Genomic DNA, 26,052 nt, shown 5'->3' with positions numbered 1-26,052 from the left:
ATGCGCATGTTTGGGTTTATTTAGATATTTCCAACTATACATTTACAGGCATCGTCGGCTTCTCTTCTCTTATTTTAGGTCTGCTTTGTTCAAGTTTTATTTTTCCAAAACTTGAAATGTTTCTCATTGGTAAAGCAACGGCTTTACAGGAAGGAAACCACGCTTTTGAGTCGTGGAAGAAAATCCCGTTTCCGTTCAAGCTTAAGATTTATTTTTTTAATGTTACGAATGCTGATGAGGTTCAAATGGGCTCAAAACCCGTTTTTAAAGAATTGGGGCCTTTTGTTTACGAGTACGTATCACTTAGCGCATCCTTTTTTATAGTTCAGCCAAGTTAGTCTGAGCCAACATAAAATCATAAAAATTAGACGGCAACCGCAACCGGACATTTTGCGGTATTTTGTCATTTATGACGAGACATCTGGCCTGTTTAGGGATGTTGTTCTTATCGCAGGGTGCAAACTTGAGCAAATAAACCCTCATTATGTGCACTTGAGAATCTTTTGAAGCTGTCCCGTTGCGGTAGCCCGCAAATTTTTATGCTTTTAGGGTAGCTCAGACCAACTTGGCTGAACTATACGTTAAATTTCAGCGAATTTAGGGAAAGGGAAGTTCTTGAAGTGGATGAAGAAAACGACACCATTAAGTACGTTCAACGGAAGTCTTATTATTACAACGCGGAGGACTCAGGATGTCGATCGGAAAACGACGTTGTTACCATCATCCACTTCGCTGTTGTGGTAAGTGTGATAAATGGTACAACCAGTACTATTTTTTCTTAAGAACATGGCTGAGAAGATCTTCAAGATCTCCCCGATGGCGCTACCTCTCCTTGACGACGCTCTCCCTCTTTTATACCCGAAGTTAAATAAACTCTTCATTACTGACTCAGTCCGTAACATTTTGTTCGATGGTTTGAAAATTACCTGCGAGTCGGAGGACACCGGTAAGTCCACTCTTCTCAATTCTACAGTACTGATGTCTTTCTAGATTTAATTTGTGATGGTATTAGATCGAAATTACCCCACACAATTCGAGAAAGTGGTGATAATTTTTTATTGTCTCTTTTCTACCACGTGAGTCTCCACTTTTAGTTTCCGCAATTTCAGTCTACGTTTTAGCTGAACGGCACCCCTGACGGTCCCTACGAAATTGGACGAGGGTCCAAAACCCCGAAAGGTAAAATCCTGTCTTTTAAACTCAATGACTCGTTGCCCCAATGGAAAAAGAAGCCGTGTAACGAAATCCAAGGAACTGATTTAACTGTGAATCCTAGTATGACTGAACCACCGAAGAGTCTCGATTTCTTCGCACCCGATTTTTGTCGGTATTTCTCTGTTAGCTTCGCAAAAGAAGTGGAGTACTCGGGGTTGAAAACGTACCGTTTCCAAACCAACAAGCTTTTTGAAGCGAAGAGTTGCTTTTGCGAGCAGAAGTGTCCTCCAGTGGGAACAATGGATGTGACTTCTTGTACCGGCTCAGCCATCGTCATTTCACAACCACACTTTCTCAATGCTGAAGGGTCCTTACTAAGCCAAGGCCTCAAACCTAATCGAGATAAGCACGGGACTGTTATTATCATGGAGCCAGTTAAGAGAGACATTTTATCAATCTAAAATTATTTGTACCATTTCAGAAAACTGGTCTGGCGTTAAAAGTGAAGAGCAGATTTCAGATGAACATTTTTGTCAAAAGATACGAAGAAGTGGGTTTGCTGAGTAACATCAGTGAAGGATTTTTCCCGTTTCTTTGGCTCGAAAATGTAAACATTGTTGTGATGTTTTGTCGTCACTTATACCCTGTTTCAGGGAGCGGAAGTCCCGATGAATATCATTCAGGAACTCCAAGAAAATTTCGAGAAATTGAAGATTTTTGATGTGGTGAAATACGCGCTGATTATCACAGGAAGTGTTTGCTTAGTTGTCTCTTTCATTCTCGCGATTATTAAAGATAAGATTTTTTTTACTTGTGGAAGAAACAATACGGTTAAAGCTGAAGAGCAGCTCCGACGGTTCGTTGATTTGAACGATTTTACCATGAGGGCCCGAAATAATGAAAGATACGTTTGGAAAATTACAGAATAAAAACACGAGGCGTAGTATTAGCGATTTCTTATTTTATTTATGAAGTGCTTGGACAAATTTTTGTACAAAATTCCATAAAAACATTTGTTTTATAAATTTTAAGAGCTAAATCACAGTACTAGTTATATCACTCTGCCGTGATCAATCCAATTTCAGAATAAGTAAAAATGAAGTTAAGTGCGCTGAAATTTAATGGATTTTTTCAACGGCAGCGCTGATACATTTTTATGTATTTCTAGAATATTTACATAACAATTCAACAGTTTAACAAAAAAAGGGAACCCGTAACGAATTTTTGTGTCTTTTGCACCTCTTTCTTGAAGACTCCTTATATAAATGCATTGTTGAAATACCAGATTAGTAAACGACATTTTTCTTTTGCGTAAATGGCAGTTATATCGTTAAAATGCTTGAACTGTGGAAACATGACTGTTACTTCCGACCATGACCTGAATCATTAAGTAAATGAAACGATGCCTGTACATGGTGCACAATATGCACGAAGAAGTACGCTTATAGTATTTAAGTACTTTGATTGTCATCACTTCCTCACAATGTATCTTAAATAAAAATAAATAAATTTATTCTTAACAATTAAAACAATTTGTCATAACCTACTTTAAAGCTAGAGTTAATTGATCACATTCTTAATTTGATGGACCGTTAATTAATCCGTCAATCGCGTAGTAACTTCCAGAGAACAACGCAAACCACGCGAGAATCGCAACGAAAATGTTTTTCCACAGTCTCCATTTCAAAAATCCGAAATCTCCTTCCTCTCCCATGTTTAAAATGGTGTCAATAACAACAGGGATAAAGAGGCCGAGAGTTGAGAAACATACTGATCCAACAAGTCCAATGATGGCGTCTAATTTTGGTACTGCCGCGGCAATCCCAACAATGAAGATCACCAATATAATCCTCATAATAATTTGAGCAATGTTGTGATGTTTTTCTGGGATTCTCGGTGAAAGTTTCCTCCAAGTTATATCACATGGCACGTAGAATTGCAACATGAAAGTGAAGAATACCGCAATTGCTATACACATTTTGGCCACTTGTGCCGCTCTGTAAAGAACAATTTAACAATGGTAATGTTGTTGGTAAGAGGTCAAACTTACATTTCTTCATCTGGTAAGTTTCCAATAACATTAGGTCCAACTCCATCGCCGAATCGAAGGTAACCAAAAAGACCAATGATTGTGTAAAGAGTTACAACGAAACTCATTGCGAGATTGAGGACGCCGGGACATCCCAAAAATTGGGCTTTGATCATAGAGTTTTCAATTGGCAGCATGGTACCAATTCCTTCCATGGCAAAGAGGACAGTACTGAAGAAAAGTGGAATGTACTTGATGTCGTTGACGAGCTTCCGGTCATCCATGTCGATGTCACCAATTCCGGCAAACATGTAATAGAGAGTTATGCCAAAAGCCACGATCATTGTACTGTTGGCAATGATTGAAAAAGGTACCAAATGTTTCAATTGACGCACTTGACAACAGATCATTAGTGGTACCATCAACATCAACATATAGTACTGTATGGCCCAGTCTTTCACAGAGGGGTGATGGAAGACTACCAACTGAAACGTATCGTTTTAGAAGGGATTGTTGGGGTGACAAAAGAACTTACATCTTTGATGTTTTCGCAGATGAAGACCACGTAGACGGCGTTTCCAGCATAGTAAGTTAGAAGGAGAGATCCATCCACGAATATTCTGGAAATTAGACATCACAAGTTATAAAAAAAAGTTCGGTGTTAATTGTCCCTTTCTAAAACTAAATTGATTGTTTATGAAGGAACGATTAAAAAAAAAGAGTGAGAGTTGTTTAAATAAAGCTTTCTCAAATTGTTCGAAAGAAATATCCAATATTTAGTCTTTTTGTGTACTAAAATAACGCGAAACATTTGCACATTTGTCTATCATATTTAGATACAAGAACTTCGGCTTTGTAAATTATTATTGTCTATAGAAATATCAATGACCTCAAAATGCTGTCAAGGACCCCAGCAAAAACAAGTAAACAAAAATAAACCGACTGTAAAATTTCCAGGAGCTGCTGTTATTAACAATTATAACTATTTACTTAGTTGTATGAAATAAATGTATTTTCTGGACAATGTGCTATGGAGTACCACGTCTGCGGAACTTATCAGCAGTTAACTAATTTGCATGATAATCACACCCATAACTGGCATAATAGCGATATGTGTATTAAAATTCTTTCCATGTGAACTCATTACCGCACCTTTAATACCATCGATGTAAGTGGGATAAAGAAAATATTGCTCACGATTGACAACCAGAAGGTCATGTCAAATGAAGAGGAGGTGAAGGTTTATGCAGAAAAGTGTTCCAAGAATTTAAATATTAAAGGTCTTATGTAAAGCGAACAATTATATCTAGAAAAATTGTACAAAACCGGAAATCTCGTCATTTACTGTTGTAATACACGGAAGACAGAACCTTTCACTTGGAATCAACAGAAAAATATTTTCCATGTTGAAAACTTAACCTTGTTATAAACATGAAAATGTTAACTTGATGGAAATAATAACTTCTGATTATATCCCATATGAGTCAGTGAAATTATTTAATGTTGACTTGGGTAGTTGCTCTGCAGGTACAATTGCATTAATAACCCGTTGCTTTCATCAATCCCTTTAATTATCAAGTCTGACTTGAACTAGTTTATCGTTGCATAAGCCACCAAAACTGAAAAATGGCGAAAGCAAATATGCAGTAAAAGTTAATCAAATTCTTGTTACGAAAGAGCTCTCAGATGCGTAGCAGATTGAGCTTTCTTTTTGCATTTATTGTTCTGCACAGTATAAAATTAGCAATTCTTGATGCTATTGAAAACGTACAGCGTGTTCGCTTAAAACTTATCCTGTCGGTAAGGCATTCAAGTCTTTGTCTGGTAATTTACACGGAAAATTAATTTCATTTTCTAGTTTGGTTGTTCAGTTTTTTAGAAAAAAAAATGTTTTCATGGTATACTTGTGCTTGTATAATGATCTCATAATCTCATAACTTATTACTTTTTTAATATCGACAAAAAACGTTTGTTCTGACAAGGTTATATTGTGACTAAATGAAAATGTAAACATTATGTTCATAATAATATAGTACATTGTACAATACCGGTTTCCTGAAAATCCCCGTGGAATTACGATGACTCATCGAAGTGTGTTCTTTTGCCTTGTTTGATAATTTTGTAAAGATTTCAAGTCTTTACCAAAGTGGTAACTTATACTCATAAGTTATCTACATAAATATTCATTATCTGATGTGGATTTATAAAACTTCCGCGTTCTATTCTTTGCTTCTCTTGCCCTCAAGTTTCCCTCGTATTGTTTTCTCCTGTCTCTTTTGTCTTTCGCCAGTTCCAGCTCCGATTTTTTGGGATCGTTTTCTACTCCACCATTGAAATCTCCGCTGATCCATTCCTTTATTTATATTCACTTCTAACTGTATTTTATTCCGAAATTCTTACAATTATTATTTTGCGGCTTCTTCATTGAGGCCATTTAATTAGCATTATAATTGCGTAAATGACTCTTTTGTATTCCATCGTCGAGATTGTTTGCGGCATCTACTTACTAATTTTAATTTACGAGTTCTTCGAAATCAATAAAAATATGTAAAATCAGCTAATAAATATAAGTTATCTAACCAAACGAATGCCACAATGCATGTAAATATTTATAATTAAATTAAATAAACGACATATCTTTCTGAAGACATTCCAATTACAACTGGAATGCGTATTTTGCTACAGGTGCCCCGATAAAGACGTTGGGATGAAATGCGCATCTAACTATTTCTAATAAAATAAAATAAATACTCTGATACAAATACGAAAAATTATACGTATTATTTATGTTGTTGCGCATATAATTGCTGTATTTTCCAGACTTGAAATCATAAATTATGTGAACGATATAAAATAAACAAAATTAATGTGAACTGATAAAGTTGAACAATTCCAATAAGTCCAAAAAAGCCATATTTTACCATTACGATCACAACATTTTTTTAAATACCTACGAATCTAATCTTTATGTGTTGAAAATGTTGTGGCTCGATGGACTTCTATTTTAATGTGAGGATCCGTTTGTTTATTTATTTATTTATTTATAAATTACAACTTATGACAAACAAGCATAATCGGCCTGTGGTAGGTCATGTCCTCACGTACTACGTTTAATTAAACAAAAATTATCGCGTTTTTTTCCACTTTGCTTTCTAGAACAAAAGTCGCAGCACATCGTGTACAAGCAGCTTTATAACACATGTCTGCAGGCATTCGAAAATTGCACATCAGGTCAATCCTGCAATAAAACCAAACTGCCACTTTAGCAGCGGAAAATTTTGAGAAGATCACCTGATTTTTAATACCAGCTGCAGTACTCATTCAATTTCATGCAAAAAGTCGCAATTGTGAAACAACCGGTGACAATTTTATTATTCTTCGCAGCGTGAAGGTAATCCATGGATAACCATGACCCCAAAAATTACCAATACGATGAACGGGATCGTTTTTTATCTAATTATTTAATTTGAATGCTGTGAATCATCACTCTGATTTTTGCAATGCGCTGACGTCAGTGTAAATTCCGTTAGAAACTCACCCAGCGAATGTGGCCCAACGACGGACTGCTTTCGGGCCATGTTTGAAGACTTCTTGAGCTGTTTCCGAAAAACCCAGCATCGGAACTTTGGCTTTCTTGCATATTTCTTGTGATGCGAATACCTAAAATAAACGATGGTTGTAACCTGTTTCGACATCGGGTTTTAAACTAGTTTCGGGTATATGCAATTACTGTCCATCATCACGGTTTTTAATATTACCACCATAGGCTATCTATGGGTTTGTCTGTCAGGTGTTGAAAGTCGTAAAAAGTGTCTTGAATTATTCACGATACACGAAGAATAAGTCATCCATCACAAATATGAGCGATTTTTTTCGATAAATAATAAGCAGATCCGTTAACAATTTTTTGTGTTCTATGAGTCACCTCTGAAACTTTTCAATAAATCATAAAGAAGTAATTGCGGCTGTTACGTCCAACAAAAGGTAATAATAGTACGTTCTGGATGATCATTATTCATTACAAAACCAGAGAAGCAAAACAAATATTTAAAATTAAATTAAGTCAGTACAATGTAAATTGTTATCTCTGTGTCTTAACATTCGAAAATTTTCATGGACATTGTGCAAATCTTGTTGGTTTCCACATTTATGCAAGGCCGCGTCATGTCTTTTTCTTCGAGGTCTAACTAATTTAAAAACAAAGACCTTATCTTCAACAAATCGTTAAGATAACTGTTTGATTTAGATATAAAGGAACTGGAAAAATAAAACAAAATTGACAATGGAGTGGTCTATGTCTACGAAACCTTGCAAATTTTCTTAAGAAACACCTTTTGTTTGGTTAATAAAATGAAATGTACTTCTTATTCTAGTCAGGAACCATAATTTTCTTGCATTATGCTTTGATTGAAAGACGCTTTCTCTTTAACTGTTTCTTTTATTTTAGAACAGGTGTTCTGGTCGGTTATCTAAAACCATAAAACCAAATTGTTTACTAGTTTGAGCATGCTTATATTGGCAAAAACTTTAAATAAGAATAATTTTATCAGTTGTAAACTTACATGTAAAATTCAGCGATTTTTCAAACAGATTTAAATTGACTAAACCATAATGTTATATTTGATATGCTGTTCTTAATTAAAAAATTATTATTTAAAACCGCAGATAATTTAAATTTTAATAATAAATTCTGGATTAAATGATTAAAATTCGCATGTAGGAGCAGAAATGTGAAAATCAAAATCATTTACTTAGATGTTTTTAGTTTCGATCATGGGTTCCGGAATTAAAAATATTTCGTTTTTGCAAATTGCTATGTACTAATTACCAATTACAGACTGTATAGTCCTACAGCCTTGACATTACAGTGCTAAATTGTCTAGAAAGGTAATAAACATTACACGATTGGAGTCGACAAAGTTAAACAAACCAGAAATTTTGAATCGAAGTTATTGAGTTAATTATAGTCAGCTAAAGAATTGATTGTTATTTAAATAACTCTTATTGAATTATAGCTTGGTTGTGAATTACCGACCGAACATACTACAATGCGACAGTATTTATCTTTCAATTTTTGCAATTAACAACAATGCAAATTCATTTTTAATACATTGGACTTCCACGCGACGCATTTATCACCAAGCCTTGAATTCTGCCCGAACAATTCTCAGTTAAAAGTATTAGAGACGATCAACACCCTATCAATTAATTACCGAAAAACAATAGCAGGAAGCATGGTGCGTGAGCACTAAATTATCAAAAATGTTCTCACAGTTTTGGCAACGGATTTGCGATAAGGTTCATCCTTTTGAGTGGGTGTAATACCAAATATATTCTGTCGCTTAATAAAACTAAAAATCATTACAATCTAGATAACAGCGTTGATATTGACCACATTTTGTAGTAGTTTGTTAATAATAATTGAGTGATTTGATACCTCACTCGACTGATAACGATATGTGTCGAGAGTCTTTTGAAATTCTGCAAACGAACAAACCCGTGATAACAAATAAATGCGATCATCTTCGTCAGTGTAAATAATGGCGACATCAATTTCTACGCATCGCTGAATTTGTTGCAAAATTCGTTTAGCCTACCTTAACAGTTAGATAATTTTTATCTTATAAGAAGTCTTTTGTTAAAGTGTCATAAAAGTATTTACCAGTAAATGAATGGTGTGAGTACACAGAACTCCAATAAAAACTGTTCCTACAACACCGATGATAATCCCAGCGGATTTCACCGCACTTGGTATCGCCAAAATCCCCGTCCCCAAGGAACTTTTCAAGAGATGCATCAACGCTCCGGAAAACCTGCAAATGATAGTGTAACCACCGGAAGCCCGCAAAATGATTCACTTACGTGTTAGGGTGTTCAACATTTCTGTGCTCGTAGGGATTGTACTCTTTATCGACCTTTCCAGAGACGGTCTCAACACTCCCAACAGGAATTTTGAACTCATTGTCGGCAAGTTTGGTACTAAAAACACAAATGACAACAGAAAATTTTTAGCAAAAGAAATACTCACGTTGAACTAAAATTGTCGACAGTGAACGTTGACGGATACTTGTTCTTTTTCTCAGTCATGACTATGATAGAGTCATTAAGTAATTCGAATTTAGCAATCGGTAAGTGAAAGTGTTTTGTCGTGGAAATTTGAGTTGTCGGTCATGAATCTTTCTTATCACCACTAAACCCTACAATTCCAAGTTGAGTTAAATCACTTCAGGTGTGATAAGATTTTATTGCTAGTACTAAAATCGCCAATATTTCTACACGCTCCTAACCCAGATTTTGACAAAAAGTGTGTGTGAAACTCACCTGAGTGCGTTTACAATAAACCAATCACTGCTGTATTAATTATTAATTTACCCACTAACACGATTCGTACTATACATAACGACGCTGTCGCTTACTAGTATATCGGACAAGAGTACGCGACCACACTAAGTAAATTATAGCACCTGTGATGGTATATATATTAGTGGAGGAGTCTACACGCTGTCTATACTGAACGGAACAATGTCCTTGCCTCATTTTATACCACACAATATAGGAAGTTCTTTGACTGAAATCTTAAGTTTTTCCAACTGTAGTGACGAAAATGTGAGATCATAATAATGAAAATTCAATGGAGTGTTGTATATTTTGTTAAATCAATGCTTATGACGTTAACGTGTGCAAGTTGTTTATTGATTTTTCTCTGGTTTGTCATTGATTCCGACCACTTATGGCTTAGATAAAATGACTTAAGCGGATACTGCGCACGTTATAAAATTATTATCACAGGCACAGATTTATAAAATAAATACAATTGTGTTCGTACTTCGTTTTTAGCGCACCTTCTATATCTTATATCTATTTGTTTAAGCAATAGCAAGGAGGATCCTTCACAAGTTCATGAACCTATAGCAACCCATTCGTGTTTGTAAAGAATCCTTCAAAGATCTCATTAATTTTTTTATATGAAATTATTGTTTGTCTCAAATTGACTAAGAAAAATCATAGCCTGAATCGTGTCTAAAGTACTTTTAATTAGTAGTGTAGGGGTAAAATCGAATCTCGCCACGTGTAAATAGTTTAACAATTAGTGATCATATGGAAATAAACAGGATACAATTAGTAGTGTCATAAATTAGTGCGTGTTTTAATAATGAGAAATATTTCGTTTATAATTCATTGAGAACTATTTAAAACAGTTGTTATTCAGGTTATTTCCAAGCTGATACAACACAGAACAAAGGACTAAAACGTCAAAAAGTAAATCTCTCCATTGTGGTCGCAGATTGATAAAATAAAGATATATTTAAATTAATGGTCCGTATCATCAATCCCACGATATGAACATGTAATTTAATTATTAAAGGACGTTACAGTGTTCAAACATCGGTAATAATTGGTTTTATCATTTATGACTCGGCGAAAAAAGAAGATCCTCTCTATTGTGTCCTTTAAAACAACGAACCCTGAATCACCAATCTTCAACTAATTCAAATATGTAATGATAAGAATACTTGCTTTCATTCCAAAACAATGTGTAACTGCTCTGCAGAGTTTTCACTACTGGAGGTAGTCTGCAAACTTTTTCTGATTTCTTGATAAAATCTGACAAAGTTTTTCAGGAGATCCAAGGTTGAGAATTTTAAATCAAATCTCTTCCTTGTGTTTCCGTTTGATGACATTTTGTTGGAACGTGTCTCTGTTTTATCGTAACTCATTGATAACGACTTGAGATGCGAAACACGTGTAGGAACGTTTTCGCAAAAAGAAATTCGAATTGCTACAAAATTTCCGTTGTGTATTGTTAAGAGACAATAATTACGGTCGACTAGGCCAAGGCAAGGGTTTGAAAATATAATTAAGTTTCCAGTTATTTGGGTTCCAATTTTAATTGTTTAATTGTGAAAAGTTTCCTTTTTTTTGTCTAGTTTTTTTCTTCAAATTCAACAGGCGGTCATTGCTCTTATTACTTTCGCTATTATTAAAAGAAAGTCACATTTGATGTCATGAGTTTCATACTCAATGAGGGTCCCAATAGTTGCAGAACTTTATAACAATTTTAACATTCCAAAAATCTCAGACACTTATCTTTATCTGTCGCTAAAGCTACATGCGGACATTCCTTTTTTTTATCGCACTTTGATTTTAGATAAGTACCTCAGTTTTTAATTTCTAAGCGAAGTTTCGAAATTATAAACTACTCCTATTTATTTATCAGAGAAAAACAACAACACTGATGTTTACCATTTTTTATAAGTAATAAAATTTATCGATGAATACTGGAAACCTGGAAACCACAAGCAGATTTCAAAATTATGATCTTCCTTAACCGCATTATTACATCAGAACATCGCCGCATTTCCATACAATACAAGATGCAATTATCTTTGAAGTGCTTTAAATGACATTTGTTTTTTTATCATTAAAGTCAATTAATAAAATCCGCCAACTTAACTGATTAACCACTTAACTAGGCACATTTTTCGGATTCATTGATCTGTGGTATTAAATCCAAATCGTTGTCATTGTATTATTTCCTCCGATTTATCCGACACCAATACAGGATGTCCCAGAACTCGCGCCCCAGAGAGCAAGGGTGCCGACAGCAATACAGATGGTAAATTTCAAAACAAAAATTGACTAAGTTTAATAGTATTCGAGAACTGATAAAAAGTTAACAACCAATCCCAAAAGCTTATTCGAGAAGTGGAGTAAATGGCCATCCCAATTTCCTAGGCAACGAGAGTCTAATGCTTAACTGGCCAATGGATGATAGTTAGTGTCCATAGTTACCAATTTTCAAATTCTGTTCGGCTTCGGGATTGGCTACAGTTTTTTTGTCTTATCTCGGTTATTTTTTGAGTTAAAAAATTATGGTTTCAAAATTTTGGTTCAGAATTGTTGCCTCCATAAGCCCTTTTTCTCTGAGGCGCGAGTTCTGGGACAGCCTGTATATTAAAAATTTGATATTGTTGCAAAATATCGTAAACAGGAAAATTCGTTTGTAGAAAGCCAAAAATTGGTCAAAATTAGTGCAAATTAGCTCATTAGCACATTCGGTCATTCTACGGCGTAGTTCTGAAACTATTTATCACCCATTGGGAGTGGGTGAGGAACGCGAATTCCTGGACGCATGTCCAAAGTAAAAGTCATATTGGAATTTAGAACAATTTTTTAACATTGGGTTTCCCAGAGGACGTAAAAACTCGCAGCTTCGAAAGGTCAACAGACAATTGTCCTCTAGAAGAGTCGATTGGCGCAGGTAGAGGCAGAAAAATGTTATTTTAATTTCTACATTTTAACTCTTTGTTTTAAAAAATATTCGAATGGGACTTAAAAACACGTGGTGACTTGTTTTATTGTTATTACAAGTTCTCATAAAGCAGTTTATACCTGCTGGTTATGTTTATAAAGTGAATTTAATTGCCTCCATCAGTATTAACTATACAGAAACTCGTCGATTTATTAATTCAAGGCTGTTACTGTTGTAGTTTGGAGTTTTTTCTTAAGATTCGAAATCTGAGCCATCAAATAAACAACAAACTAAATTGAATTGAGCATTAAAAGACGGCAAAGGGGCAAGAAAGTGAAAATGAGAAAGGTAATTGAAAACTCTGGTACTAGGAAACAAAATCACTTCAGTTAAAAGTTTTGTTTTTGCGCACTTAAGAACTTGAACTTGGACCTAGATTTGTATGAATATCAGTTCATTGAGAAAAGTATTTATGGGTACTTTACAGGTATTATAAGCTTGTCATTATAAATTTTCTTTTTTAATTCCTCCTACTAACTTTCTGTTTTCGTAAATCTTCAGACTTAGCTCGTTATTAGCTATAAAAAATAATTAAGTGACTTACTTTTATCTCAGTGATAGACCATGATTTAATGTTATGATTAATTTAAATTAAAGATATTTTTTCTTCTAGACATGCTTGAACTACTATTATTAAACATTTTATCTACGAGTAAATTCATCGCGTCCAGCCATCTAATCTGCCAACTGTAGACAGATGTGTAGCACTCTTCAAAATTGACGTCATAAGTCTCTCAGGTCAGTTATGATGGAGTGCTTTTCTTTAAATGTCGGCAATAAAAAATTTAGAATTCAAGTTTTAAAAGGTCGACTACATTCAACGGATTGTTTATAAAATACCTACGCTCAAAACATTCAGCTACTGATTTTTATTGGATCCTCCGATTTTGTTGTAGATATTCTCCCCTTTTGACTTTTTTCAGGTTAAATTATTCGAAATATTTGGGTCTTATTGTCTACTAGACCACTAGTCAAAGTAAAATGAGGTTTCAGTTGTGTTAATTACACTTCAAAAGTTTTTTTGTTTTGCAATAATTCGCATGAATGATTTTATATTTTGTGCAAATGAGTTAAACCAGCTTATTGTTTATATTTTTTGTTCTAATTCTAGAAGAAAGTAGAAATTTGTCTAAACAGAAGAAATGACATCATCTTATTTTCGTTAACTAAGAATAAAGATCAGTGATTCAGGTCACACTTTTAAAAATTAAACCAGTGTAACTAGGTAGAATTTTAGCGATTACTGTAGAGTATTATTACACTTCAGTATTATAATTAATCTTTAAATATTTCGTATTGCAAACATCACTATCTAAGCATGAATAAAGATAATACGCAAAACATTTACCTTTTTATGGCATTTAGGAAAATAAATTGTTTCTGACGAAATGAAATTATAGAAATTTCTCAATAATTTTCAACGGCTTTTTTACTACGAAAAATAAATAAAATTTGAAGAAATAAATTGAACGTTTGCGAACACAATACACATTCATTTATTAAGAGAAAATATTTCTTGAAAACGTTAATTTATGATGTACTAATTAGTAACGTACTGTAAGAAAGTGACACAAATATTTTCATTTCATGACTCTTAACTTTTAGAAAAGGTCATAAAAATTTAAATGAAAAAAGATTTATAAGTTGTACTGACCACATTTCTTCTATTCATTCATATTCAAGTCATTTCCCACCGCAAATTTCAAAACACTAATAAATTCAAAGAAAATTACGCAGAGACCTTAGTTTTACACCATAAGTGGAAAAATATATAAACCGCAAAAATATGAACGAAAATGGTTTATTTGACAATGTAAACATTCACAATTCTTTGCACTCTAGTTTCATTCAAATCGGACTTCAACTTAGACGACTAATTGTGCACCGTTGTTTTATTGGTGGCCTATTCTTTAAAGCATTTTCATTCTAATTAAATGGATCAATATAAAATTTGATAGTTTTGATAGATTTTTTGGTTAATACTCAAATCAGCAAAATTCTATCGTTTTTTTGGTAAAAATTTTGAACATTGCGCTCGAGTCGGTTTCTTTGAATCTACAGGGGTCTCAATGCACATTCACATCATGTATCTTTGTGGGGAAGTCCCGAATCTTTATTTTTATTTCATATTTGAACTATTGAAGTGATTCTCTGCAACGCTCTGAACTCGGAATTCGGGAATTTTGAGACACCCCGTATTTATTGCTCGGATATTTGACACAATTTCTTGATAGATACAAATTTCTCTAGTACTTCTATCTTTTAAGCTCGCTAAGGATTTAAAAACCATTTAGAATCATCGCACCGAATTTATATTTTTTTATTTGCTTCAAAGTTTCATCATTGAAAATAATGAATTTGTTTTCGCTACTGTCGACGCAAGATCATGCTTGGTGTGTAAGAATATTATCTTGTTAATTAATCCCATGGACGCAAAATATTGCAAAAACTGGTAATCAAATTTAGTAATTAGAGGTCACCCGTTACGATTATGTTGACCTTTCAACCAAAACAAAGTGTTTGGGGTGGTTTGGTAGCCATACGGTCACAACATTTACAGAATTTCCGATACTGTTAAATTAAACTGAAAGGAAATCGTTAAGCTCTAAATATACCTGTAAGGACTTACATGTAATCGGATATCAAGGTAAATACAGCATAAAGATATTCAGTATCAATTTCAGTCGGAAAGCCTTATTGATTACCTTTTAGTGACCTAAAATATTCAATAATTCGCCTGCTTTCTGGTATGTTTAATAATCTCATATTTATCTTCAGAATGACTCAATACAGCGTAATTAGCGTCGTTATAATTACTTTTCTAAGGTTTTTATTAACATCACGACAAAAATCTAAAATTAAATTACTACCGGAAGGGATAATTCAATAATACTCGGCGATATCCATTCATCGTGCAAATAACAGACATAGTATAGTGCGTATTTTAATATCAAAAAATCCACAGTTATTTGAAACGGGGCTTATTATTCCTAAGCAAATTACGTCAACTTGATTAAGTCAACGATCCAACTAGCGATATCGAATTCAGTTGTAAATTTGAAGCAAAATACGTCACATCGAAATGAGCTGCCCGATCAGACCACCGTAAGTTTACTCCATTTAAATTTTTCTTTGTTCGTAACTTTTTAGAGAAAGACAAGATGGAGATCCTCTTGGGGAGGAAGGAGGGATGTTATACGGGGAGTATTTGATGCTGGACAAGATTCTGGGGGCGCAAAGACCACTCAGTGAACAAAACGAGCGGACTGTGCATGATGAACATTTATTTATTGTCACTCATCAAGGTAACAATGCTTGTAGTTGATTCAACTAAAACGAGTTCTTGTAGCGTACGAACTGTGGTTCAAACAGATTATCTACGAATTGGATTCCATCAGGAACATCTTCAGTGATGTCCTAGAAGAGTCCCAGACTCTGGAGATCCTCAAACGTCTCAACAGAGTCGTGTTAATTTTGAAGGTAACGTGGGTCATGGGAATGATAACTCGAATTTCATCACACAACATTGTTGATTGTTTTAGGTTCTCGTGGACCAAGTCATGATCCTGGAAACAATGACTCCTTTGGATTTCATGGACTTCCGCTGTTACCTCCGCCCAGCTTCCGGTTTCCAGAGCTTACAGTTCCGTCTCCTGGAAAACAAATTGGGTGTTCGACAAGAAAATCGAGTTAAGTACAACCAGAACTACGCCAAAGTGTTCGGAAATGACCCTCAAGCTCTTACCGAGATTGAGAAATCAGAATCTGAGCCCTCTTTGAGCGACTTGGTGCAACGGTGGCTTGAGCGAACTCCAGGTTTGGAGATGGAAGGTTTCAACTTCTGGGGAAAATACCAAGCAGCTGTTGAAAAACTCCTCAAGGAGCAAAGAGAGTTTACAGAAACCGAGACTTGTGAGAGTTTGAAACGTGCCAAGTTGAACGATCTGGACAAATGCAAAGAAGTGTACGAGTCGATTTTCAAGTTTGAAGTTCACCAGGCTTTGGTAGCAAGAGGAGAAAGAAGATTTTCACACAAGGCTCTTCAGGGAGCTATTATGATCACGTTTTACAGGGACGAGCCGAGGTTTAGTCAGCCTCATCAGATTCTTACATTACTCATGGACATTGATTCTTTAATCACAAAGTGGCGTTGTAAGTACCTAAAAACTACCATTTCCACATGAAGAAAACGAATTTTAGATAACCACGTCTTGATGGTGCAAAGAATGATCGGATCTTCGCAACTCGGAACTGGTGGCTCCTCAGGTTATCAGTACTTGAGGTCAACTCTGAGGTGAGTTTAAACTGTTTTGAAATAGTGGTAAATGTGAGTTTTCAGCGATCGGTATAAAGTTTTCGTGGACTTGTTTAATTTGTCTACGTTTTTGATTCCGCGCTCTTACATTCCGCCTCTGACGGTGTCGATGAGGAGCCACTTGTGCAACTGGGGGCCCAACAAACTAGCTAATGGGAACTAAAACTGTTTTTTTCACATTTAGTTTATTTCACACAAATTTGATAAGAATTAAAATACTATCTTCTGGTAGTTTTTATTGAGTACCATCTCTTTGGACTTTGTATAAAAACTAAACAAAATCTCTAAATTCCTTAACCTATTATCACTGTTATTAATATCGACCCTCGCTTATCCTTGTCTTGATAAACCGCCCAATATACTGCAACGCCATGAACGTCTTATTTGGTGTCAGTCGCTGTCTCAGCAGGTAAAAACTGGCACTTCTGACGACGACTAAGAATAACAGCAGCGCTAGGATATCAACCCACAAAACGGCGTTATTCATCGCCATTACTTCAATAAATTCGTCTAAATCTGTATAAATACAGAAATCTTCACTTTCGGGACACTCCAACTTCCTTCCGCGCAACATCACCAACACCAAAGCTTCAAAAGAGTACCGAAGATAGCTCGAACGCATCATAATCTTAATGAGGATGGGAATACTGCCGTAACCTTCGCCAAAACCATAAGCGGAGAAAACTATAAATGGAACCATCATTACGGGACCCACGAACATTCCATTCTGAAAGACCACACATGAAGAGACTCCAAGTGTAATTAAAGAAACTCACAATTAAGTTGAGGGTGGAGGAGATGAGGAGACCGAAACTTTCGGAAATGATGCTCGTCAAGAAGCATATTCCGAAGAATCCAATGATCCGATCGATTTCCAGAGGCTGGTAAGAGAAGATGTAGACCATAGACAAGTATAAACTCCCGAGAAGCATCTGCACGGGTAGTGTGGATACTGTTAAGGCGCAGAAGTAAGATCCTAAACCGTACCATTTGTTGAAATGTTCCCTTTTTAAATACTGTATCTCTAGAGGAACTAAAACCGGGGTTTAGTACAAAGACGGCAGTTTGTTATACTTACAAGATAATAAAACGGGCATCATTGGTATGTACATGAAGAAAATAATACAGTTGAAGTAAAATCCGAAGTTGAAAAGTGTCTTTGACCCGTCTTCTCCTATCCCGATGTACATGTTTCCTATCACAAGGCCCACAGCAATGTAAAGAACAACTTTTAAAAGAAGATAACTCTTGTTCCTCCACATCTGGACCCACATCCTCATTAAAATAATAGTAAACTGATCCCAGCTCGAGTTCTTCCCTTCTTTGGTAGACTCGCATTGGAACGGATGGATTACGTTCTCTGAAGGACCACTGCTGTCGAACAAAGGAACAATTCGATCGACCACATTCATGTTTCTTCCATTATCGATGGCTGATACCATCTTGTCTTGACAATCACCATACTCCCCAGAACAGATCTCTAGAACTACAGAAAAGTGTTAGACTATCGGAAAATCGCGATGGAAGAGTTACCAAAGTCTGCCGGGTTGTAATGAGTGGGACATGCGAGTCCTAAAGATGATAAGTACGGTACGACATCTGGACCATAGCCTTGATAAGCACACTGTCCTGAAGAGATTACGTAAACGTTGTCAAAGAGAGAAAATAATTTAGCACTAGGCGTGTGAATTGAGCATATCACAGTTCTTCCCCCCGCGGCTATTTGTTTGAGGAGAGACACGCATTGGGAGCAGGAAAGGTCGTCCAATCCACTAAAAAAGCACAGGCTAATTAGTATTTAACGCAATTGAGAGTTGCTTACGTTGTTGGTTCATCTAAAAAAAGCACTGGTGGATTGTTAATAAGCTCCAACGCGATTGATAGCCGCTTCCTCTCTCCCCCCGACAAATTATTAGTAAGAGTATTTTTGGTTTTGTTCAATCTCAGTAATTCTAAGATATCTGAAATCTATTCCCAAGTTAAACTAGCAGTGCTAGTGTGAAACAAACTTACAATTTTCATCTTATCACTAGTATCGACTTTTTTGCTTAATTTTAAGTTCGCTGCAATCAACATTGCTTCTTGGACACTCAACATTGGCTGGATGAGGTCCTCCTGCATGATGTATCGCGATATATTTCTAAATTCTTTAAGATTCCTGTGCTCGCCATTGATTAAAATGGTGCCTGTAGCTTCTCTACATCTGTGAAAGGAAACTTATACCAGAACTGGAAGTAAAGGTACGAGACGTACTTGTAACCGGCTAAGACGTTGAGGAGAGTGCTTTTACCAGACCCGGAAGGTCCCAGGATTGCGGTCAATTGACCTGAGCGAAATTTACCGCTGATGCTCCGAAGGATAAGTTTGGAACCTGAAAAAAACGAATTTCATCAGTTGAGGAAGAAATAAATGTCAAAGTAATTGAGTACAATTAAACAAAGTTTTGTCATTAGCGTGGCCTTTTTATTTCGACATTACCATTGAAGATGTTTGTTTGGTGCTGAAGATAACGTGAAGCCTTGCGATTTTGTCCCATGATTTTATATCAAGTTATGCAATAATGACCAAATTAATACAAGTATCCATTATTTAACAATTTGTCCTCTTTAGATCATAATGGCGTGATGAAAAAGGTCACCGATTTTAATTGGTAATTACTGAGACAATCGACTGGTAATGATAGAGCACGTATCAAACCAGAGCTAATTTTGTTTTAAGTCATGAAGGTTGCAAAATATAGAAATTTATGCAATTTATAAAACAGCCATTAGTTCCTCTTAATTTCCTAAACCATAAAAGATATTGTTACAATGTAAATTTATTCTTGTTCTTATGAAATATGAAGTAGTTTAGATCATCGTGCAGTCAATAAAAACGGAAACCTATGAGATAACTTCCCTGGATGCTTCAGTTAGAAACAGCTTTCACGAACGAAGGTGTTAATGCAAAATTAGTAGCCCACGCTAAATGATAGCACTTTCACATTTAACTGAGACTGATAAATTAATTTTCCTCAACAAGGAACGTTTTATAAATTTTTGCTTAGTCATTTCACGACCTCAACAATCAAAAAAATTCAGAAGAATACAGAAAATTTCCACTTATTGCATAACTTCATTCCCAAAGGTTCGTGGAAGATTTGTGCGGCTCAAACTGCTTTGTTTATCTCCTGTTCCTATTCATCGAGCTGGTAATTTATTTAATTGTGCAGCACGTGGAAAACAGGCGCAAAGTCCTCATGTATCAACTAATTACCTGTCCATTTATAAGAAAAATTACAAACAAATATAATTCAACTAGTATAGTAATTAAATACGAGATAGCTAAAACTGAACACTTATATGTTTGTTCCACTTAATTGTTCTCATTTGAATGTAAGGAAATGAGTTTCATAAAGTTCGCATTTGCCATAATTTTTAGCTGGCTATCGTTGATGTAAAGCAACAAAAATATTACAGCGAAAGTAAAGAGGTCATTTAGCCACAAGAAAACTTCTATTGGTCGTTTTTCCTGAATACTAGGACAAATGTGCAACAAATATCATTTCCAAGTGTACGAAGCACAGCTCCATAAAAATCCAGTTTCCTTTTAATGCGGCCATTCTAATCTGTTGAAATAATTGCACTAAATTAAAAGAAATGCTCAAATTACGACGAGTGATGGAATATTAGAAGTAATGATTGGGTTCGTGTTGAGAACATAATTGAAGGCAGAATTGCGTGCAGAAAACTTGATTTGAAGATAATCACCTTCGAGATTTTGATGTTTTTAGCGTCTAAGAAATTGGCAATATCTTAATTTATTCGTAGCCTTGATTTAATTTTAAAACATGGCGGGCATTTTTAGTTACATAATTTCGATTACCGCCCAGAAAATACCCCAAATTTTAAATTTAGGCATGAATAATAAAAAATTTTGGCCCAAAACATAAAACTAAGTACACAGAGAAAAACATACAAAATTGTTGTGATGGTAATAATTTATTATTTTGTTCCAAGAAAACAATTTAAATTCAAATTAATCTAGGGATTTTTGAACTTTTAGGTTGGCAGACCAGTGCAACCTGTTTGAAAGTGAAAAATGCATAAAAATCCTGAGAAATTGTTTTTAAATTGTTATTCGTGTCAGTAAGTGTAAATAAATCCCTGAAAACGCAATTAACAGTTTCTTTTAATTGATGCTTGTACTTTTTGCAGATCACGTGCACCAATGGAAATCCCATTTGCGACATAGAGGTTATGTTTCAAGAGTTGAATCCGGTAGCATTTTCGCCAATTTTCATAGAAAAAAAAGTCTTGTGGTCAGAGATATAATTAGATTTGCTATCTGAAGGTGAGTTGGTTTCGTTTGGTGTATAATTTGTTTAGTGAATCAAATTTAAATATGCATAAAAAGTTTAAAATACGTTAAAGGTGGCATTTTCATCATGTATTCAGGTTGCAAAAAAATTAATGTTTTTTTTTCTGTACACATCTAAGCATATTATACCCAATTAATGATCAACGTTCTTTATTTGCGCCACTCAGTTTCATGGAATTTGCTAAAAAGCTGCTGCTAAAAAATCCCATATGAACTTTTAAATGCATTTTTATTATTTTTGCAAATCCAGCGCAATAAATTTTGACAATATATTCTAATGTATTCCATTAGAGTGGAATCATTGTCCTCATAAAAAACTATTCGCGAATTCTTTTCGAAGAACCGGTTGTCAAAAAAAAAATTGTGGATTTTTTTGTCTAAGTTAATTGCAACAGGAAGATAAAAAATCAAATAGCTATGGTCATTATTTTTTTCACTTATAATTAAATTAATTTGCCCCTTTTAACATGAATAGTTTCTTAAAAAAACCTCATTATAATTACTCAGTGAATGAATGAATCATGAATAAAAATTTGTTATTCAACACAATCATGCTTGAAAAGATATGGAAATTATATCATATCGAATGACGTCTATAGGTATCTTTCGTGATTGATAGAATAAATATAAGAAAATTAAAAATAATAATTAATATATTAACAACTGAACTATGACGTCTGTGTGCATAAATCTTCAGCACTTTATTTTTGCATATTGACACAGGTTTTTATGTAAATATGTAAGGGTAAGCCACGTGTGTTCATACACTATATCAGATTATCATACATAATGAATATGCAAAACGTTTTTTTATGTGCAAATTTATCGAACGGTTCTTAAGCATTTTAGCACATCATATTATAGTACAAATACGTTGCCGATTACCTGACTGAAGTGTTGACCTCTGCTCAAAAGAAAAAAATAATTGCAATGGAAAAAATTATAAATTCATGGACTTAGTAGTCCGATCTAACATTGATTTATTAAAAGGGGGGACAATCGTCAGTAGAATGTACTCTTGCATATAAAGTTTATTATTTACAGCCTATTGTTATCTGACTTTTAACAAATGTTTCCACCTCGCGAGTTACCTAAGTTCAACGGCCGTGTAAATACCATGTAATTGGGTGATAGACTGCACACCAATGAGGTGGTGGTTTTCTGAGGATCCAAAAATACTCACTGATGATTAGTTAATTTCTACAACTATAATGGCTTCCATGTTATCGTTGATTACAGTTATCAGTAGTTTATGGTAAAAGTAATTAATACCAGTAACAGACATCATGGAGTTTTCCGCAAACATAGTAGGTTACCTACTAAGAAATTATTGGAAAAGGAATAAAAGTATAATAATAGTATAACATAAAGCTGAAATTAACTATGTATCATGTTCTACGAGTTTATCAACTAAAGATTGTAATTACTTCAATGTATGTAAAAGGGTCAAAAGATTGCTGGACTTGGCACTGTCTCATTTCTATAGAAATTTTCAAATCAGTGTTCATTTTGATTTTTAAACAACGCCTTGACCTGTCGAAAGGTCTAAACAACAAACGTGTTTGTGTCAAATATATCCATGAATTCACCAAAACCGAATTTCCTGCATGCATCGCTGTCCAAATACAATACAATGTACAAATCTCGTACTCATTAAACAACAACAATCGGCTTAAAGTAGTTACATTTAATTACGAAATGTGAGAGTATTGAGTACCTTGCGATACGTTACGCATCACCGTTTAATTATTGAAAATAACGAAAGTACGAAGTTGCAATAGAAGTGTGGAAACTTGTTAGCTTGCACTGATCTGTATGGAGAAATAAAGGAAAATTATGGTTTCATGGATGTCGCAACAATTGCATCCAAAAATCAAGTTCAGTTATGGTATGATTCATTAATCATTACCATGAACTTGATGGCCACACTCTTTTTGCAGAGTCCAAGTGGTGTGGGTAGTATTGAATGCAGATGCGATGAGGTGTGTGCAGTTTCAAAACAGTTATGTAACAGTATCAATTAATTTTTTATGATTGTGATCGCATTGAGATGCCGTTGCAATGAGGCCACTACTGAACGCGTTAGGTCTTTTTGCAAAAGAGCGAAACTCGTTTGCTTGACGGTGAAGCAGGTAAAAATCTCAACATAAAAAACTAAACGTTTTGCTCCAAAAACACCAAAATAAACTTGTTTTTTGTTATTTTTGATGGAGGGAAGCCCCAGATGAAATTTTCCACGATTTCAAAGAAGAGGTGAGAGTCCCCGAGGCTCGAATTTCCACAGTCTAAATTTGTGGTTTCGCTACAATTTATTCAAATCGGCGATTACCATGTTTGTGAACTTATCTCACTTCCGATTTTTTTTTGATAATTGGTTACGTTCCAAAAAGAAGAAAGTTGCTTGCTGCCGGAAGTGTTATTACAAGATTTATGAAAATGTATACTCGGGAAAACTTGAAACTGTTTTAATAAAGCGCCGCCTGAAAAATCCGCTGCAGAAACCCACGACTTTCTTATAATTAGGTCAAATTTATAAGCAGCAATTTTATCTCGTACAGATAAAAAGAATATCATCAACTCTGACCTTTTCTTCCTTGCGGCACGGTGTATGCTAAGTCCGTAAATTCGATATCCACCGGTGGCCTCTGCCCAAAAAGCAAAACGTCATTTTTGCGAATTTCTTCAACATTGTCACCCATGTCTTGGCTTTCACCACATATAACTAAACTTAAAAAAATTAACAAGGCGAAAGGTATCAATGTGAACTTAAATACATTCTACAATCAACTGAGTGAGGATGACGGACGTTGCTGGAACTCCAGCATTGAAACCCCTCTTTGTAGTTTGGTTCTGACGGACTGACTCATTTTAAGCACGTTAGTAGAACACATGCGCTAATGCTTGTTTATTTACATCAAATTGAAGTGACTCTGCGTTTTAAGGGGGCGTTTTAATTTTACTCATTTTTCATTTTCTTGCTTCGTACTTGCTAGAAATGTTACTTTTGCAGGTCAAGGACCTTTTCTTATTAATAAATCACCGGAGGCGCCTAATAAAGCAATAAGAAGTTTCTAATATTGATGAGTTATTATTGATATTGCATTATCCCGAGCCGTAATGACAGCGATAGGAACATCAAATTGGGATTTTATCGACGATGTAATAAAACATAGCAGTATTCTCTGGTTGAGCGCGGCGTTTTGTATTCCTCAAAAAACGTGACACAATGAAAGAAACGTTGTCTTCGAAACACGAGGAAGTTTCATGACTACAGTAAATCGTGATATTTTTATATTTATTTATTTACGGTTGATAACACTGTGTGCACGCTTCAACAGCGACGAACAATAATATTGCCTTGCGTCAAAAATAATATATTTTTTTCAATATTGGGAGCGCCTCTGCTCTGATCTTTAATTTATTTTCGGTGTTGCAATGTTGGCAATTAATGTGATATTGAAAACTGACTCACTAATTTTCTGTGAATGGCGAAATAACTTAAAATTTATGATCGGATGGACAGGACACGCTTTCTTAATTGCAATTAACAACAATTAGAAATTTGAGTCGTCGCTTGTGTGTATTATTTTCGTGTTTTTTGGGCTGTGCAAACTGCCATGTTCGTGTTTGCTTTGGAAGCCGACAATACAAAATTTGCATTCTCTTAAGTTGTTTGGCTCAAAAAGCGTGCTTCATTCGTCTCAAGAGCAAATAAAGTAATAATTAAGTTTCAAGTGTAGATAAAATACTTTGACGGCGTAAAGTTTACACTGCTCCGCAAAATTTTAAAATTTTATTTTTTTAAACTGGTCCCTATTACATGTTTATTAAACGAATATTGACAATTTAAAATGGAAATTTTTCCAAAAAATTAACATTTCTTCCAAAAAAGTGCCAAAAACAGAAATGAAAATCGAATTCTGATAACAGGCAGTATTCTTGGTGGACATTAATTAAAGTCAACAATTTTTTTAAAGCCATTTTTAAAATCGGTAAAGTCGATTTTGCCTTAATTTTGGGGAGCAGTGTAGTTATTTGGGGTATAAGTGGTTATTATTTTATATTTTATAAAAAAACTATTTTTGATTCAGGAAAATTTTGCCGCATAGAATTATGCCAACTAGTTTTGCTCCCAATCTTTAATCTTGACCTTCTTTTTTACAAGTTTAAGTTTATCGTGGTGAAGAAACCAATCATGCAAAATAAATCGCAACTCATTAAAATTCATTCTATTTTACACAACAAAAAAGTAATTTTGACGAGTTCTAAGCTTGATTGCATCAAGGTGTTTTATGACGTCAATCGTTATCGAAAAAATGTATTTGAACTGATATACAAAAAAATTATTATAATTACCACATCCAAGTCTTTTGACGTTAGTTATAAACAAATGAATTATATAATATTATATCCTGCGGCTATTGCTACATTTTTCCGTGAACACCTGGATTTTGATCTTTTCATGCTTTAGTTTTCTTCTTTATGCAACGGCAGTTACTGAACTAACATTTCATAAGCACATTCCATAGATGTTAATGATCAATGATGATGGATGTGAAACTGTACTGGTGTCCAAGGTGATGTGCCATTTATTCTGAATATTTTTTATGAGAGTCCACACAATGGACTATTTGCTATGCGAAAAGGACCATGACAGAAAAATTTGCGGTACTCTATGGAAATTTGTTCAAGGCAACAATTTCCACAGAATAATTATTCATCCAATGCACCAGACAGTTTCATTCCTCTCTCTGATAAAATCTGTATAATATGTATTTCATTCACAATATCCGTTTAAACATAATGTTATTCCACTTTCTACAGATTTTTTTATCCAACCTTGAATAATAACAACAAATCATCGCTTGTAATAATTTCTGT

The 26,052-nt window shown here is 34.7% G+C and overlaps 4 protein-coding genes across 6 annotated transcripts; 2 read left to right on the top strand and 2 right to left on the bottom strand.

The window, feature by feature from the left end:
* On the top strand, positions 1-2,103 carry LOC148169759 (sensory neuron membrane protein 2-like). Its single transcript, XM_088044226.1, has 8 exons — positions 1-4; positions 49-292; positions 593-740; positions 784-946; positions 991-1,076; positions 1,122-1,589; positions 1,637-1,762; positions 1,809-2,103. Exons 1-8 carry the CDS (start codon positions 1-3, stop codon positions 2,082-2,084), a joined length of 1,515 nt encoding a protein of 504 aa, XP_087900352.1. The 3' UTR covers positions 2,085-2,103.
* LOC148169758 (proton-coupled amino acid transporter-like protein acs) lies at positions 2,099-9,726 on the bottom strand. Its single transcript, XM_088043243.1, has 8 exons — positions 9,506-9,726; positions 9,213-9,381; positions 9,047-9,163; positions 8,847-8,997; positions 6,723-6,844; positions 3,720-3,804; positions 3,206-3,669; positions 2,099-3,152 (listed from the first exon to the last, which is right to left on the bottom strand). Exons 2-8 carry the CDS (start codon positions 9,269-9,271, stop codon positions 2,732-2,734), a joined length of 1,419 nt encoding a protein of 472 aa, XP_087899369.1. The 5' UTR covers positions 9,272-9,381; positions 9,506-9,726; the 3' UTR covers positions 2,099-2,731.
* A 5,288-nt stretch (positions 9,727-15,014) lies between these two features.
* v (Tryptophan 2,3-dioxygenase vermilion) lies at positions 15,015-17,057 on the top strand. Of its 3 annotated transcripts, XM_088044373.1 has the most exons (7): positions 15,016-15,144; positions 15,493-15,602; positions 15,654-15,802; positions 15,847-15,977; positions 16,040-16,649; positions 16,698-16,791; positions 16,837-17,057. In XM_088044373.1, exons 2-7 carry the CDS (start codon positions 15,580-15,582, stop codon positions 16,973-16,975), a joined length of 1,146 nt encoding a protein of 381 aa, XP_087900499.1. In that variant the 5' UTR covers positions 15,016-15,144; positions 15,493-15,579; the 3' UTR covers positions 16,976-17,057. The 3 variants fall into 3 exon arrangements, with proteins under 3 accessions (XP_087900500.1, XP_087900499.1, XP_087900498.1); XM_088044374.1 differs by lacking the exon at positions 15,493-15,602 and having other exon boundaries at positions 15,015-15,144; positions 15,648-15,802; XM_088044372.1 differs by lacking the exon at positions 15,016-15,144 and having other exon boundaries at positions 15,233-15,602.
* LOC148169756 (ATP-binding cassette sub-family G member 1-like) lies at positions 17,036-24,054 on the bottom strand. Its single transcript, XM_088044371.1, has 9 exons — positions 23,946-24,054; positions 23,756-23,893; positions 19,066-19,183; positions 18,826-19,015; positions 18,635-18,780; positions 18,346-18,584; positions 17,891-18,298; positions 17,589-17,845; positions 17,036-17,539 (listed from the first exon to the last, which is right to left on the bottom strand). Exons 2-9 carry the CDS (start codon positions 23,868-23,870, stop codon positions 17,126-17,128), a joined length of 1,887 nt encoding a protein of 628 aa, XP_087900497.1. The 5' UTR covers positions 23,871-23,893; positions 23,946-24,054; the 3' UTR covers positions 17,036-17,125.
* Between the last annotated feature and the right edge of the window lie 1,998 nt (positions 24,055-26,052).

This window comes from Gnatocerus cornutus, chromosome 8, assembly GCF_029298725.1.
Source record: "Gnatocerus cornutus isolate USDA-ARS CGAHR chromosome 8, icGnaCorn1.1, whole genome shotgun sequence".
NCBI classification, from domain to species: Eukaryota; Metazoa; Arthropoda; class Insecta; order Coleoptera; family Tenebrionidae; genus Gnatocerus; species Gnatocerus cornutus.
The sequence above is the reverse complement of the archived record's forward strand: the minus strand, read 5'-3'. Positions and strand labels throughout refer to the sequence as shown.